General features: G+C 45.0%; 2 protein-coding genes across 2 annotated transcripts; one reads left to right on the top strand and one right to left on the bottom strand.

The window, feature by feature from the left end:
- Positions 1-26: 26 nt before the first annotated feature.
- SURF2 (surfeit 2) lies at positions 27-2,989 on the top strand. The gene is made up of 6 exons (XM_082775802.1): positions 27-104; positions 281-435; positions 596-699; positions 1,139-1,336; positions 1,936-2,108; positions 2,876-2,989. The coding sequence occupies exons 1-6, from the start codon at positions 30-32 to the stop codon at positions 2,957-2,959; spliced, it is 789 nt and encodes a 262-aa protein (XP_082631928.1). The 5' UTR covers positions 27-29; the 3' UTR covers positions 2,960-2,989.
- A 184-nt stretch (positions 2,990-3,173) lies between these two features.
- On the bottom strand, positions 3,174-16,837 carry SURF4 (surfeit 4). Its single transcript, XM_082775801.1, has 6 exons — positions 16,684-16,837; positions 9,381-9,567; positions 8,294-8,370; positions 7,635-7,678; positions 6,498-6,684; positions 3,174-6,194 (listed from the first exon to the last, which is right to left on the bottom strand). Exons 1-6 carry the CDS (start codon positions 16,729-16,731, stop codon positions 5,928-5,930), a joined length of 810 nt encoding a protein of 269 aa, XP_082631927.1. The 5' UTR covers positions 16,732-16,837; the 3' UTR covers positions 3,174-5,927.
- Positions 16,838-16,910: the final 73 nt, after the last annotated feature.

Genomic DNA, 16,910 nt, shown 5'->3' with positions numbered 1-16,910 from the left:
GAGGCGGGCTCCCGTGTGGCAGCGAGGCCATGGCGGAGGTGCCGGAGGAGGTGCGGCTGTTCCTCAGGCAGCACCCGCTGCTCGGCGTGGCCGAGCCGGGCAAGGTGAGCCGGGCAGGACCCCGAGGGGCTTGGGGAGGAGGAGAAGGGTTCGTGAGGGGGCAGCAGGGCGGGTGAGGAGCTCGGAGCCTGGCTGAGGCCTCAGGGGTTTGTGTCAGGGGGTGAGGACCGGCAGGAGATGGAGTTTTCTCCATCCCTGAGCAGCCCCTGCTTTCCGCCAGGTGAGGTGCAGGCTGACCGGCCACGAGCTGCCGTGCCGGCTGCCGGAGCTGCAGGCATACACCGCCGGCAAGAGGTACCAGCGGCTGGCCAGGAGCGCCCAGGAGTTCGCCTATGAGAAGTTTGAGCCCCACATAGTGCCCAGCACGAAGAACCTGTGCGTATTCTTCTTCTTGCACCTTGTGCGTCGCGCTTGGTTCAGTCTCAGACCAAGTGGTTGAGCTTTAAGGAGTTCTCAAGCGCTTACAGTTTTTGGGAAGCTTGGGAAGGTCTTTTCTAAAGTATTCTGTCCTTCTTGCCTTGCTTCTTTCTCTCAGACATCAGCTGTTCTGCAAGCTCACCCTCAGACACATCAACAAGTTTCCAGAGCACGTGCTCCGTCACGTCCAAGGGAAACGCTACCAGAAGGCCCTGAAAGCATGTAAGTTGGCTGACTCCATCCTCAGAAAAGCTACTTGTGTCCTTGAGCTGGTAAGATTCCAGTAGTTCTCTATGAAGAGAGGGTGTAAATTTTCTCTAGATTGATGGTAATTTACTGCAGACGCTCCTCAGCTGGGAAGATCCTAGCTGTAGGGAGCAGTTGGCCTCTTTACCAAATACTTTGGAACATCTTTACTTGAAAGAAATGGTTCTAAAGATTCCCCTGGAGCTGGGGAGCATGTGTCCAGCACAGACTCTGTGTTAACATCTTTCCCATCTTTAATGCTCCATGGTGTCACTGTCGAACATATGAATGTGTCTTAGAGCTGGAGCTTAACATACTTTTGAGTTGCTTTTAATATAAAGTGGAGCTGGAAATAAACAGGATGCCGGTGACTGGGTAGCCTCGCTAAATGCTGCTCAATCCCTCGCACCATTAGATGAGGAATGCCAGAAGAAAGGGGTGGAATATGTCCCTGCCTGCTTGCGACAGAAGCAGCAACGGAGGCAGCACCCTGACGACCAAATGAACGGGAGCAGGCAGCCTCAGAGAGAGGAAGAATTCTGGGAGCCAAAGTCTCCCAGGACAGATGAGGACGGGGAGGAGACGGATGACAGTATGAGTGATCTGTACCCACGTGAGTAAGAACATCGGTACCACCTATGTCCTAAAGGGAGCTTGCCAGCTCATCTTCTCACACCTTTGTTCTGCTCCTGTCTGCTCGCACGCTGGAGACATGACTTTGATCCAGTCTGGGGGTCTTGGAGTTGGGAAAAGCTTGCCACCACTGGACATGAGTGGTTCTCACCAAGTAATACCAGTGTTGGGTCACATACGGTGTGAGGGGAGGGATACGAGATCTGCTGGGCTTTGCTTTAGGTCTCTGTGCTTGCCGTGTTTCTCAGCAAGTCTCCTGCAGCCTGGCAGGAGTTGGCAAGGCTGTCCCACCAACTCACAGCTGGAAGATGCTGCCGTGCCATAGGAGAGTGGAGCTGTAAGACCCCCAAAACTGCCTGTGTGGCCCAGTTTCAAGAACTGGGCTAGTGCGAGCCCTAAGCTCATTCCTAATAAAATGCCAGTGTGTTTATTTCTAAAGTATTTCGGTAGTGACACATAAATGACAGGGGCTGGAATCACCTTGTCAAATCGCCTTTAAGAGGTGCTGAAAGTAAAGCTAGGAGTAGGCAGAGCCTACAAGCACAAAGAACTGATCCCAAGCTATATCTTTGTATTTAGCTGAGCTCTTCCCTGAAAAAAGCCCAGCAGCTCCACAAAACACAGAGGCCAGCAATGACTTCGCAATAGACAGTGAAGAAGATGAGGCCAAGCTGAATGGGGAGAACGGTGTTGTGAAGGGTGAGGATGGTGGAAGAACGGACGTGAACAGAGCAGCTGGCAAGAGGGGAAAGGTGGGAGTCGCTTTGCCGTGTGCTGCAGATGGGGAGCATGAACAGGCCTTCTGTCCTGTAGGTGTCTGTCTGAGCTATTCCTGTCTAAGAACCAGCAGAAGGTGTAAAGCTATCTGGGAGAATACATTCCCCGAGTGCCAGCCTCTGGCTTGTGTTCTGAGGTGTGAATTACTGGCAGGAAGTGTTTATCCTGTCTGCTCTGAGTAGGGATGTTACTGCCTGCATAAATATCTCATCTGTGATTGAATTCTGCTGCACAGTCGTAACAGGGAGACTGAAGCAGGATTTGTAATCTTCCTCCCCCCCACACGCTATCTGAACGCTTCTGAAATCTCAGGGTCCACATTTTGGAACTTTCTCTGCCTCCATTGAGGAGCTGGCCACCTTTTGCCTTTGGGTGTGCTTACAGGAGGGCATACAGGAGGGATCCTTCAGCATGGGAGGCAGAAAGAAGCCTCATACTAAAGATGGATAAAGGCTCTAAGGGAACCCCTGAGAGAGGTGCTGGAGCCCTTGTAATGGTATCAAGCTGGGAGAAGGATAGGCTCCTTTCTGTGGGGAGGCTAGCACTTTATTTAAGGGAGGCATTTGCCTGTCAGGGATGCTAACTTGTAGAATATGGCCAGAAACCATCCTGGCTGGCCCTGTGTTCACAGTGACTTAGAATATGCTTGTTCAAGGAGCATGGTTTATTTCTCTTTAAGCTATTTCATGGAGGTCTGGGTTTAATGTTTAGAAGTGTTTAGATTAATTTCTTCTCTCTACAGAAACAGTCAGGCCCTCCAAGGAAAAAATTCAAGCGGTGTCATCAGAAACCCAAGAACTTCAGGAAAGCAACCAACGGCAAATAAACTTTAATGATAAAAAACCATGGCTTGAAGCCTCTTGTGTAACAATTACAGAGCAGAAGAGTGAAGTGCTCGCCCTTAAACCTTGCTGCCCATTCCAGTTAACTGATACAGCAGGGGGAAACAGTGGGGTGGAATCAAGTTATATTCTAACAGTCTCTAGCCATCCCCTTCTACCAAACACCAAGAATTATTACCAAAGTACAAGCAGCCCAGTGCTTGGATCTCTTTACAAGGAGACAACTTCCATTAGGTGGGAGAAAAGCATGCAAGGCCACTAACCAGCATTTTCAGATAGCTTAAGTGTCACCAGTCATACACGCTAAGTGGATACAAAGATGCCATTGTTTTTATTTTGATTGTTTCAAAAAAATCAAAACATTTTCAAACACAACTAAGGTACAAAATACAGCATAAAATGAGAATTTATACTTTTTTTTTCCACATAGAAAGCAAAAATATATTCAGAATTAATTCCAGAACACTTTACAGAGCCAATTGATAGCTGACATCCTGTTTCTCAGCTACTGGGGGAGGTCACTGTATTTCTGGGAGATGCACAAATACAGCAGTGTATGCAAGAAACCAGAATCTTCTGCATCAGGACTCAAAGTCCAGGTATTGCGCTGCTTAGAAATACCTTATAATGCCCTCCACCTAACTGTGCCCCCTTTAGTACTAAAATATTTCTGCTGCAAGGGGCAGTATCAATTCCCTTCTCTGGGGTCTTTTGTTGGAAAGTTAAACTCTTTATTTTCACAGAACAGAGGAAACTGGTTAATATTTCAGATAGTCTGTCATCCAGCTCCTTAGTTAGACGGGACACAAAGAACAAGCTGAGGAAGCTAACTAAGGGCTACGTACAGAAATTGTTTCTACCATTCAATTTATAAATACTATGAACATCAACAGCAGTTAAGATATCTGAGAATGGCTGCCTTGATGTCTAAGACAGTTACAGGACCTGCAGTGAAGTTGAGCAAGAACATCCTGTGCTGAACATCAGGAATTGAAAGGAACAGTTTGGTTTGCTATGAAGAGACAGGCACAATTAACACTTGAGAGGCAAAAACCTCTCCTGCAAAATCTGTTTAGAAGAAAGCCTTCAAAGTGACCAGAACTTAAATGCTGGCTTCCTCTCATCTACCCCGCATACTGATCAGTTTTCTTCAGCAGCAGCGCATCTATTACATGGGCTACTTTTCCCTTGAAGATGAAATCACTAGTTTAACATGAAGCAGTGCTCTTCTATTTGCTATCAGTTCTTGGCCTAGTTTTCTCACCTAAAAAGCAACCATTTAACAGAACTGTCCAGGCTAGTGTCCTTGCCAAGAAAACCTGGTAAATAGTTCCTGCTGGAGAAGTTCAGCTGCATTACTTTCTGAACAAATAGCTGAGCAGCCTTCTCAAGGGAGACAACTGCAAGAAATCCATGTAATGTTAGCAAGTTGGTAGGGCTCATGCTTGCTAGGAGTCTAGAATGCTCTCAAGATCTCGTGAAACAGGTTCACCTACTTCACCAGCAGAGGACAAAATGCCTCCTCTGAGCAGCACTAACTAAACATGTTCATGGCACAGAGGCTGTGGCACTGAGAGGTGAAAACAGGACCTTCCTCTCTCCTCGCTATTAAGCTGAGGAGTTCCTTCCTCTGAATATGCAAGTTACATCCCTGGCTGCTTTTTCACTGCACAGGCTTTGCGCTTGCATTCTTCAGCTATAACTGTTTTGTAATACAGCATTGAGAACTGGGACTGTACGCAGCACACAGCTGCCTTCCACACTCCTTCCCTGCACATCTCAAGTGTGGGCCAAGATGTCAGAGAGGAAGGTTTTACTCACTTCAACATCCCAGCTCTTCCACTGTTCAGTCAACTTGGGCTTTTGCAACTGAGACTGACAGAAGTGAATCTAGGAAGCAAAGACTATAGTTTAGAAGATTGACTGCTCTCATTCTGCATGTACTGAGTACAGGGAAAAGGGGAATTTCCATGATTCTAGAGACACTTTCACCAGTAACCTGCAATTCAAATATGAGTTTGGAGCATGTATGGATGGAAGCTGGTTTAATAGCAGAAAGGAGCTTTTATTATGGAACCTGCAGCATAGCTTAGCTCCTTTTCTTGGAAATTCAGGAAGGGGCAACTCTGGGGAAAGAATGCTGAATTAAGAAGTTCTTTTGGCACAGAATTTTATCAGAATCTAGCATTTGCTCTCTTTGGGAATACCTTGCCCCTTCCTTCTTGAAATAGCATAAGCAATACAGAATTTCACCTCATTCCCCTCAAGAACAGAACCGTTACAAGTTAGAAAACCCTCTCCCTTTTCTTACCTAGGAGAGGATATAGCTACTTTCAGTGTTTTCTTTTTGCCATCTATTTGGGTGCAGGAAAGACCTCCCCCCCACCCTTTTTTTTTTTTTTTTAAATAAAAGAAGAGTTACAGGCCCCCTGAGCAGCAAAATAACAGTGAGTTCTTTTGATGCTGCTTTCCACCTTGATAAGCAATGCTATAACCAGCAGTGGAACTCCTTATACACAAGATAGAGTTCTGATGAGGGTGAGAAAGGGGATCCACTTTTTCAGTTATAGCTAAAACCCAACAGCACACCAAATGATACAGCTGTATCTGCTCACAGTACTTCGAATTTTAAAACACTGCTGACATTGAAGACAGCAACCGTTCTATTGCAACTCACTGAAGCCTCAGCAAAATGCAGGTTCATTGGGTTAGTTCCAAATCTATCAAGTTAGAACAATAAGCCTAGGCAACATTCCTTGAAGAAATAAGGTTTTATCTATTGTATTACTGGTGCCACTGTAAATCAAATTCAAAACATCTGTGCCTTTAATAGGAAGGGGACATGTATGTGTAAAATGCTGGCAGTTTTTGTTGAATCCATACTTTGAATCCGTATTTTGAGAATCAGTTCTGGACTTAATATGCTATGTCCCAAAAGTGTTGCTACTCCTGTTACCACTCTTTCTTTTTCTCATCCATGGAGACTCCGCCAGGACCCAGTGCAACCACGAGGAGGAGCCCTCCAATTACAGACATGGTCTGGAAGAAATCGTATTTGAGGAAGTCATGCATGGGCTTGTAGGCTGGAATGGTCCAGAAGGCATTGAAGTAGATGTTTATGCCAAACAGCCAGATGACTAGAGTCAAGGCAGCCAGCTTAGTCTTGAAGCCAATTGCCACCAAGATAATCAGGGCTGTGCCCACGATGTTCTGCAGAATCTGCAGGGAGGAAGAAAAGAGTGAAAACAAACCAACAAAACACCAAAAATCAGAACAACCCACCAACAAACCAAACAAGCTTACATGTGGTTCTTAAATGGATACACAGACAACAGAATAGGGCACCAGTAAACAGTTCAGTTCATCAGAACCAGTTGTCAGATGATCTAACAACTTTTTAAAATATTAAATTAATTTAAAAAAGTGACAAATGAGCAGCAATGAGTAAGCCCTACAGCCAACCTACAAGCTGATACTGCATTTCAGTTCCTTAACCCATGCTTTTCTGCTCAAGATACTTACAGAGAAGAAGTTCATATCAAAATGCAGCAGTGTCATGAACATGAGGACCAGCAACACACGGCCCCCGAGCTGCATGTATTGTTTAGGAGAGCTTTCCCGCATGGTGGGGACACCAGCGAACATGCTCTTCCCCTCTGAGCGTGACTCAGCCAGAAGCAGCAGCAAGCCTCCCCCAAGGGCAAGGTTCCTATAGGAAAGACAGAAATAGAATAATTTTTTTTAAACTATCATTTGCACTGAACTACAGTTAGTCCTACCTGACAATCTCAGCTCAGTAAGAGTCTGCATGTTAGCGAGGAGTGACCTCCTCTGTACCCTGCACTGTCTGCATTAGAATTCACAGCCGAAACGGCAGCATTGTACACAACGCTGGTTTACACAAGTCTGTGTAGACACATGCAGCCCGCCAGAGAAGTCTGGCACCCGCAGCTCAGACAGTTGCTTAGCATCTGTTACATCATGAATTTTGCTGTACTGAAGTTATTCTGTACCTCTGATTTAGCCGTATGTGCCAAAGTAGTCCAGAGGTTGCTTTGAGAAAACAGACCAGCAGTACTGCTAGAAGTTACACATTTACAGGGTTGTAGTAAGCCCAGAGTACAGATCTTGCGCTGCCCCCTGCCCTCCCCTCAGAGGAGGGGTAAAAAGGTAACAGCCATCACTTGGGATTTGACAAGGAAGTTCATTTTCAATAACCCCATCTTCTACTTCAGAAAGGTGATATGGATTTAAATCCCAGAAACCTTTCCAATATCTAAATGTTTCAGTTTCCTCAGAAAATGGTTTCAGTCACACATAAGCACAGTTGCTATTTTAACCATTTAGGAAATAGCAACTCACTGATCCAATCCAGACAGCTGCACCTGAGCTCTCAAAGAGGTAGGTAGCAGAAGCACTTAGATTTTAGTTGGTTAGGATTAGTCTTTTCCTTCTACAGTACTGAACCTGCTATCTGTGGTTTAACTCACTGTACCTTTTGTACTTTTTTTTTTAAGGTGCTCTGATATTTAATACAAGTGTATAATTGGTAAAATCTTTCTAGTAAATGCTCTGTACAAAGATAATTTCCCTCTGTAAAGGAGTGGCTATGACAGACAAAAGCTTTCATTCTATTTTGAAAGAACTATGTAGGCATACCTCATCAAGAACTTCAGGTCCCATAGAATGCTATATGCAATAGTCTAGGCAAAGAACAAGAGAAGTTAATTAACACCATGCAAGTTGTAATGAAGTTCAGAACATTATGATCTCAAACCTCACTATCCATAGCAGAAGTCAATTACAAGTACATTGTACTGAAAGAAACGAGCTAAGTTACACCAGCATGGTCCTATGAGTCAGCGTAAAACAGGGAATAGAATCCAGAATTTCCCTTGTTTCAGCCCCCACAAAAACGCATCTGTTTTAGACAGGAAGTATTCTATTTAGTCAGGCTTCTTTGTGATGGGGACAGGAAGAGGCTTTCAGAAGAGTTCCCAGGCCTTGGCCTTCAGCATGCAGCTATAAGCCCCGCATTTGGTATGTTACTGACATATAGGTAAATTGCAAGTTACTTCTCCTAAATTTGTCAAGGTCAAATAGCAAATCAACATCTCCAGCTGACTAACTGCAGTTAGATCCAAGGATCTATCGGGCACATCAAAAGAACAGGAAAAAATAGTTCAATGTCACTGAGGACTGGCATTAGGCCAGGGCAGAAAGAAATTCTGGGTATTTAAATATGCTGGTCATATTGGGGCTAAGAGAAAAGATTTGAAAGACATGGTTTAGAAGGTCTGAAGACTTAAGCCTCCTACCTGTAATGCTATAATTCCAAACAGTCCAAAGCAGGCATATTGCACAAAGTTCCTACTCAGCACCAGGATGCAGCCGCCTGAGTTGGGGAAATTGAACACAGTTACACTTCTGGCTTGCACAGGAAAAGATGCTGCAGGAATTCTAACATGTTTTGAACTGAGCAGAATCAGGTTTCTTTCAACTGTGCTACAGAGAGTCAGGCAGGAACTTTTAATGGCACACTGGCACAAGTCAGTTTGGGAACTGAGAAGTTCTAGTGCATGTTTGAGAAAATTTGTAATTCCAGAAGTATCTTTTATTTCACAAAGAGTAAACATACACTGAATGTAGTCCCTAGCACACAGCACCCATAGAGTAGCTATCAGCATTAAAGTATTAAAAATAGTTACAAAGAAACTCAACTAATCATGGGGGGATTTTTTTTTTTAAATATATTTTATTAGTGATAAACTGCTAGGACAAACATGCTGTACTCTTGCTGGGCTAAACGCAGCCACAAGGCATGAAGTTCAGAGCAATTAAGAACAATAAATTTGGGACTTAAAATAATTTTACCTCTCCATTTTTGATACTCTTATTTCACTTAGCACTTACACTGGGATTATTTTGATTCCTGGGCTTTGACTCTCTGAAACAGACACCTCTCTTGTGGCTGCAGCATACCAATTGCAGGGTAAAACACTGCCACTGAAATTAATCCCCATAAAAACAGGAGGCTGAGAAAGTCTTAGCTCTGCCCCATTTCAGAAATGGAGTATTTTATTCAGAAAACTTAGGGGTTGTGGGTGTGTTTATATATGTATGTACAGAACTGAAAACAGACTGCCCTAATGGACTCCTGGTATCTCTGACTCATGGTGTCACCAGAAGTTCTCAAAGACTATTTCCAAGAAAGACTGAGGCAGGTCAATTAGGAATCCTTTTCATTCAGCCCACATAGTACTATCAGTTCAAAGCTATCAATGGCTATTGAGAAATCAGTGAAGCATCCCATGCTTACATGATTCACAGTGCTTACATGAGCCAGGGGTGGCAGACACACTGGAGTGCTCTGGCATCCACCTTAACAGCCTTAGAGCCACTTACTCAGCTGTCCGAAGAGATTTATGAACACAAAGATGGAGGCCAGGAAATAGCCACAGTTCCACGTTCCATCAATGTAATCCCTCTGTTCACTCCACTGGAACCACATGCGGATGCCATCCTCCAGGAAGGTGCTGATCAGGCACAGGCGGGCCACGTGGGGGAGGTACTGCTTCGTCACCCTCAGGAACTACGGGGACAGACAGCACAGTTAGCAGGAAAAGGCAGGACAGAGGGCAAGGGGGAACTCAAGGCACAGGAGATCATTGGAGATCCATGCACTCCCCAGACTCCGAGGTCACCAGCTCTCATGCACACAGGATCAACAACATCTACAGAGGAACAAGGATTTAATAAAGTTTTCCTTCACTCCAGTTTCAGAACACGTGGGAGAGGTGGGGGAAGCCGGTTTTCATGCGCTACCTGAAGAGCTTTTTGGACAAGGACTTGGAAAGCAGAATCCTGCAGCACCTTTCTGTGCAACAGGAACTGTGTTTTGATGGAGCTCTTACTAGATGAAGGCTGACCTTGGTTTTAGTTTGCCTCAGTTTCATGTTACAGCTCAACTGATCCATCAGATAGCCGGGAGCTGAAAGGGCAATCCTACTCCCACCCACATGCTCAGGCACTCAACACCCTGTAACAAACTGATTCAGGGAGTGAGGCTGACAGAAGGTTAACTCTAGAAAGATTAAAAAACTTTAATAAGCTTTCTGACAAGCTAGTTCCCTCTAGCAGCTCTTAAAAGCACCAGTGCAAAGCATGTGTCTGTGTGCAGAACCTCACTTTTGAGCAACAGCTATTAGTTCAGCACAGCTGGTACACAAAATTGCACCTTGTGCATACACAGTTCCTACTTTCATTAAAAACAGCCTCCTGTGCAGAAATAAATTAGGCATTTACGTATTCTATTTAGTAGTTAGAAATAAATTATACTGTAGAACAAATGCCGAGCCTTAGTTCTTGGGAATGCAAGTCGCATCTGGTTCCCCCAGATTCTGAAGAACAAATACATCACGGCCAAATAGCGCCCAGACTAGCACACCCTGTAGGACCAAGGGGTGCACAGGAAGACATGCTGCATCTGGAGTATAACAAGTGCTCAATCCTGCCAGTTTCCTGAATGGCACTGGTTATTATTTCATGACAACTCCCTCTAGGACTTGCATTGCCACAGAGTGGCCCACCACACACGCTGGTTTGGCTTAGCCACATCACCAGAAAGCCACATTGGGAGCCAGTGGGGGTTGCCGTGTAGGCAAGTGCAATCTACTAAGTAACAAATTTAATCTAAAACTAGCTTTAGAAGATTAAACAGCAGGGTTCTACCTTCAAACAACAGCAGCAGTTTAGGCAGGCTGGCACTTGTAGAAGTGAATGCCCACATTACACTGTTTCATACAGTTTTTGTGATATTAGATACTTAAGCATGAAAAGGAGGTGGGAAAAGCCACATGAGCACAGGCATTTGCCAGACAAGGCTGAACACCACCAAAACAAATCAGAAACACCACAATCTTTCCTTCATAACTCTGTATTTCTGTCCTTTGGGTTGACAGCACAGCTAATAAGCTTATTTCTGGGCACCTTTTTTTTTTGTGGCTCTGGAAGTGTTCACTATATATAGGAGTATAGGGAAGGGACACTAAAGCCATTTCTGGAAGTGTTTTCTTGTCACGGTAATCAGTAAGTACTAAAGGCTGTTTCAAATCCTATGCAAATGAAAAGCTTTGCTTACTGTGTAACCTAAGATTATCACAAGAAAAAAAAAAAGCAGCAAACACGCTTAACAGTTAATAGCAGAACAAACTACACCAGTTGCACTGCATGCAGACAGAGTCTAAGGGTCAAGATTCAAGTCAATCAAGTGCATATTAAGTGCAGCTGTACTCTGACTCAGGGCTGCCACTTCAGGCTTTTTAAAACCATATTAATAGTTGGATGAATGACTCAGAAGAAAATTTGTGATCTTTGTCACTGGAGGAGATACGCATCTTGTTTTACAGCTTTTTCTCCTTCATTTCACTGTGTTTGAACAGCTTGAGGCAAGGAATGCTACAGATAGTTTGGAAATAGTACAAAAAAGTGAAGAGGTAATAGCATGCCCTTGCCAAGATGGGGAACAGGCAACTTTAGTCTAGACAGGTGAAGGAGAGAAAGGAAATGCAAGAGGACAGGGGCTGAGCATCTGTAGGAAAAGGTTAAACAAAGACACTGCTGCAGAAAGCCAGAAAAAAAAAAAAAGCAGTAAGCATTATAGATGGTATCTACTTCCAAACCTCATCTCTGTGGCTTTTGAAGATGAGATCAGCTTACATGACCCACTTCCCTTTCCCTGAAAGGAAGGGGCTGCCAACAGCCTAGGTGAGGAGCCAAAAAAGGCATTTAACATTTACCTGTTCTCATGGCTTACAGAGGGAATGTAATGCCATCTATTAAACGTGTGTGAGCATCCAATCAGCTGGCGACAAGTCAGAAGGACCGAGGCCTACAGCAGCTGCAGTGCTCAGCAACCTTATCAGGACACAGACCTTCTCTGGACATCCATAACTCACGTAGCTGCCTTTGTTTAGCTACACACAAGCCAAAACCTTTAAGCCTCAGCAAGCATAAAGCAAGTTAGTTTCAGAAACAGACTGCATGAAGGAGAAAAGACCAAAAGAGACTGGTCAGAGATCAGAAAGAAAGGAAGCCAACAGTTACACAATAACAAGAACATAACAGACACCAAACGATTTTTGAGGTTAATGAATTTAGGCACTGAATCACCCAAATAATTCAGGCTTAGGCCAGAGCAACCAAAAAGAAACAGGAGGTCCCTGGAAGTGGGACTGAACTGATAGGATCAGAACTGCTGGTTCAGTCCCTACACATCATCAGCGACATGTGGCTCAAAACATTGCACTTTGAGCCTACTTCCTACACCTATGATTCGCGGGGTAAAAGCAGCACATGTGAAACTTTGCAGCAGGTAGCTGCAGCTGGTAAACACATCCAGCTAATCCACAGGACTCTAAGTGCACACTCTGCTACACGCAGTGTGCTTCAGCCAAAATGAAGTGTGGAGACAGACGGAGGTGACCGTGTTTAAACTCATGATGTGAAGTAATCGGGTGGCTTACTCTGTTCTGGGCTCTGCATCAATTCTTGGCACACACTGCCTCCTCGCAAGAGAAAAGGTAACAAAATACCAAAGCAAAACTATCTGAAAGAAGAACAGCTGGTTCGGCACTGGCGGTCAGGTCATTAACATGCACCAGAGGGGCTTTGTGTTGCCACTTCCCCTCTAATGGGATTAGGAGGGCAAAGATAGATTTAAATGCTCCTCTTAGTTTAATAAGCAAAGATGCACAAGAGGATCCACGGAAACCTAAATAGCCTCTGCTCAAGATCTTTTTTGAAAAGCTGTCTTGAAATATTCAAACCTAGAAAAGAAGTCCACCCAAAGAGACAGGATGAAATGATCCTGTTTCGACTCTTACAGTTTCTAAAATATCCCACCTACTACAGTCCCAAATTTGTAAGGGACTCAAGCCCATTTTGATGGAAGTGGGCATCATAACGCAGCATACACTGCCCAAGTTGGGATATTTCACTGTCACGCAGGTGTATTCCATAAAGGAAATGAACTCATACACTGGGGAGGTAGGGCTCCACGCAAAAAACTCCCTTTCCTCCAGATTTTATTTATGATTGTGATTTTACCAAACCTAGAAGTACTCTGAAGATCAGAATCACAGAATGCTTTGGGTTGGAAGGGACCTTATAAATTATTTAATCCCAACCCCCTGCCATGGGCAAGGCCACCTCCCACTAAAGCAGGTTGCCCAAAGCCCCATCCAACCTGGCTTTAAACATTCCCAGGCGTGGGGCATCCACAGCTTCTCTAGTTGTTAAGACTGGGCCAAAGTCCAAACAGAGAAGCCTTTTTCCTCATGTGTGTATGTTCCTGAATCAGTGAAATGATCATAGTAATGAACAGCTGTCTGCTAAAATACACAGAAAACTCTTCTACAGAACTCTGTGTGTTTAGAGCCTCTGATAAGGTTCTGTTTGAAGTACCTAGCTTTTATTTGGTTAAGGGATTGCTTTGCTCTTGGAAAAGCAGAGAGCTCTAGCAGATACCAGTTACTCTCCGGAGCAGGATGCTCAAATCCTCTGGCTGAGAACGAATTTTTCCTTTTGCTGGCCTGCATATATCCACCTAATGACTGCAAGGACAGCAGCACCCATCATACTGGGCTAAATGATGTCTGCAAGTTGTCTTTGTAGCCTCAGTATTGAGAACACGGCTCTCATGATTATTTCAAAAAGAAAAAAAAGAGAGCTCTGACCCCCCAGAACATTTCTGGGATCCCAATCAGGCTTTTAATTGTGATAAGATTTCTCACAAGAACGCTTTTCACTTCTAAGTGATATTTTATAACAATTCCCTTTTCCAAAAGGCTATTCAATCAAATCTTTAGAATGGGATTTCTTAGTCACATATTGCATTTTGCTATCGCTCTTCATGGTAAGAGTCTTTCCCAGCCTTAGAGGAATAAGCTGTATTGGTTTAATAATGATACAGGACCAGTGTATTGACATGACTTTAAGCTAGAGTTTCCAAATTCGGTTCCTTAATACTAAATGCAAAGGTCAGGCTAGAAATGAAATGTTTTCTTCTCCCTTCTGTTATCTGCAAAATAGGATACGGAGATGTTAGAATTGGCTTAACAACATGCACCAGAATTTATGTTGGAAAAAATAAATAAAACCCCCAGAGTCTGTTTTCTCCCCCCCTTACAATCCTCTCACTGCAGTACAATGACTCAATGTCTCATTGCATTTTTGTCCATTTTTTTTTTAGAATGGCAGAAATACCAGGCACCCACATTCCTGAAGTGTATTACAGACATTAGAAAAGTTGCTTGAGATTTGCTCCGTCTTACAGGGATTACAGAAGAGAGGCAGCCAGTTCTCTAACTTAAACAATCACTACAGCTATTTGCAGTACAATAGTGTCAGCAGTATACCATGACTGCACTGAAGAGCTTAACATGGAATATTTTAGCAAGGATCACTAAATAACATGCCTAACCTCGAGGTATAGAAGCTATTTAATTGATAATACTCGGCTGGTATTACAAGGGAGTGTTTAAAAACAAATAACACATGCAGTGGGGGCATCATTCTGATGCAAGATCGTTATCTCCTTGCACTGTACATCAATCCCACTTTAAAAGATTTTAGCACCTTTTTCCACCCCTTTTAATACATAATAAGCTGCCTCCTCACAGACCTGCAAGACCACCCCACAACATCCTTTGCGGCAATCCTCAGGAACTGCCAACAGCAGCTCAGAGAGCAGAGCAGCTCCCCAGCCCTACTGTGCACCTGCAAGCTACAAACAGATGCTAGAGCCCAGCTAAATTACTGACTAGTTTTCATCACAAGCAATCTCACCACCTTGGTGTCACCCCCAGTCCTGTACTCCAACCACTCCATTTCACCAGAGCTGGTGCCCGTTTGACCTACACAATGATAGAAGTGAACCAACAGCAAATTAACCTTCACATTCTCTCAACCAGTTCAGCTTCCCAGTCTGATAGGTGAGTGCTTGTGTGAGAGAAGGAAAGTGGAACGTAGCCTTGGGAAAAGTAGAACAACCCCTGTCAGGGACAGCCAGCTGTCAGGCACGCTTAGCAGCTGTGTAAGGCCAGGTCCTGGTGCACTACTCCACTCGGCTGGATAATTCACCTGTGGATTAGTAGCCACTTGTTACTACCTCATGGGAGACTTAATATGTTTCCCCATAGGGCTTTGATGTTACAGAAAGCAAGGTGACCAATGAGAACACATTCAGGTCACACAACAGCAGTTGTCCAGCTTCACTATCTCCAACTTCATCAAGGGGAGTTCCAGTTCAACTTCAATCCAGATGTTTTAAGTATTTATCTGATATGAACTAAGTTTTCATAACGCTAAGCATTAACTTTGCAATATATACACCAAGGGTAATGAGTTGGTAAGTCCCTTTACTCCTACAGTGGTGCGATACGGAGTTTTAGCAACAGACAGAACTGAAAGCAGCTGATTGAGCAAGGAGGCAGCCATTTGGAGCCAGACTTATCTGAGGAATATCTTAGTTACTTGAAGAGCCATGGAAGTTGTTTTGCAATCTGATGAATAAGTGCATGCAAATACCCCAAATTCTGTGACTAAGGTGAAGACGCATCTTTAAATAGTATGTGGCCAAGCACAAATAAACCTGTGCCACTTAAAACTCATCTCATGAGGAAGCAAACTGTGTTTTTGCTAGACAAAAGAGCTTTCACTACTATGGAAAAAAATGGGGTTTTAGAGACATCTAGAAATAGTCACACAGGAATAAATAGAGGGGTGTTATAAAAAGGTCAGGACAAACAGTGCAATTTTTGGCAAGTGACTTGAACACTAGTTCAAGTCAAGATAGCTTAGTTTCTCATTTAAAATGAGAGAGGACAAGGTAAATAGAGGCTGACAAAAATGATCAGGACACTCCTTGAACTGATTTCTACCACATGCCACAAGAAGCTCCGGCTCTAAAATGAGGCACCCATCTGGGAGCAGGCAGGGAGCACCAAACAGGTTTTCCCAGGGAGATTTGCGGTGGCAGCAGCACAGCCCCCTCAGAGGGGAGTGTTGCTCTGCTTCAGCAGTTGAAATGGCAAAACCAGGCAGAATAAGGTTTTTTTCCAAAGAACTTGATAAAGTATGATTAGATGTTACCTCTGGTTTTCAACGATATGAATCACCATGACGATGAAGATCTTCCTACCACCACCAGATTAACTACTTACGCTCACAATACCCCTGCTTTGATATGCGATGATAACGCATTATAAACCTTCATTTCACAGCAAAACCCACAACCACCTCTATAAAAATGACCACACAGAGGGGGTAAAACGATCCCAGCTTGCCTGCTCTCCTTCCACCCCAATTTTAAGCACACCCCCTCGGTGCTGGCGGGCCTCTCCCACCTCATTTCTGGGCTCCCCACAGGAAGGGCCGGGCCCTTTTCCCCCCCTCAACCCCCACCCAGACCCCTTTAACCCCCCACCCTTTACAACACCCCCCTTCACCCAGGGGGCGAGGAAACGAGCAGAACTCACCCTTTTTTCCCCCTTTTCCCCTCACCACGAACCCCCAACCCCTCAGCACTTCCCCCCCAACCCCCAACCGCGCCTCAGAAGCGCGGGTGCCCCCGGGGCCCCCCCCAGCCGCCATCTCCAGGCCCAGCCTCACCCTGAGGGCACACACACACACAAAGAGCCCCCCCTACCTGGTCCGCGAAGTCCTCAGCGGTGCTCATGATGTCGTTCTGGCCCATGGCGGCGGCGAAGCAAGGCGGGCAGGGGCCGGTTGCTACGCGCCTGAGGGGAACGGGGGGGGGCCCGGCCTGACGGAGGGGGGGGGGGAAGCTGAGGGCCGGGCCCGGCCGCACCGCGCCGCTCGGCTGCTGCTGCTGCCACGTAGGCCAGCTCTTAAAGGAGCCGCGCGGGCGGCAGC

The sequence above is a fragment of the Aythya marila genome (assembly GCF_965140915.1).
Source record: "Aythya marila genome assembly, chromosome: 19".
Lineage (NCBI taxonomy): Eukaryota > Metazoa > Chordata > Aves > Anseriformes > Anatidae > Aythya > Aythya marila.
The sequence above is the reverse complement of the archived record's forward strand: the minus strand, read 5'-3'. Positions and strand labels throughout refer to the sequence as shown.

Coding starts and splice junctions, on each gene's coding strand:
- SURF2 (XM_082775802.1), top strand. CDS start 30: ATGGCGGAGGTGCCGGAGGAGGTGCGGCTGTTCCTCAGGCAGCACCCG. Junction 436..595: donor GTGCCCAGCACGAAGAACCT/GTGCGTATTCTT, acceptor TCTTTCTCTCAG/ACATCAGCTGTTCTGCAAGC. Junction 1,337..1,935: donor TATGAGTGATCTGTACCCAC/GTGAGTAAGAAC, acceptor CTTTGTATTTAG/CTGAGCTCTTCCCTGAAAAA.
- SURF4 (XM_082775801.1), bottom strand. CDS start 16,731: ATGGGCCAGAACGACATCATGAGCACCGCTGAGGACTTCGCGGACCAG. Junction 9,568..16,683: donor CTGAGGACTTCGCGGACCAG/GTAGGGGGGGCT, acceptor CTGTCCCCGTAG/TTCCTGAGGGTGACGAAGCA. Junction 7,679..8,293: donor TTGGAATTATAGCATTACAG/GTAGGAGGCTTA, acceptor TTCTTTGCCTAG/ACTATTGCATATAGCATTCT.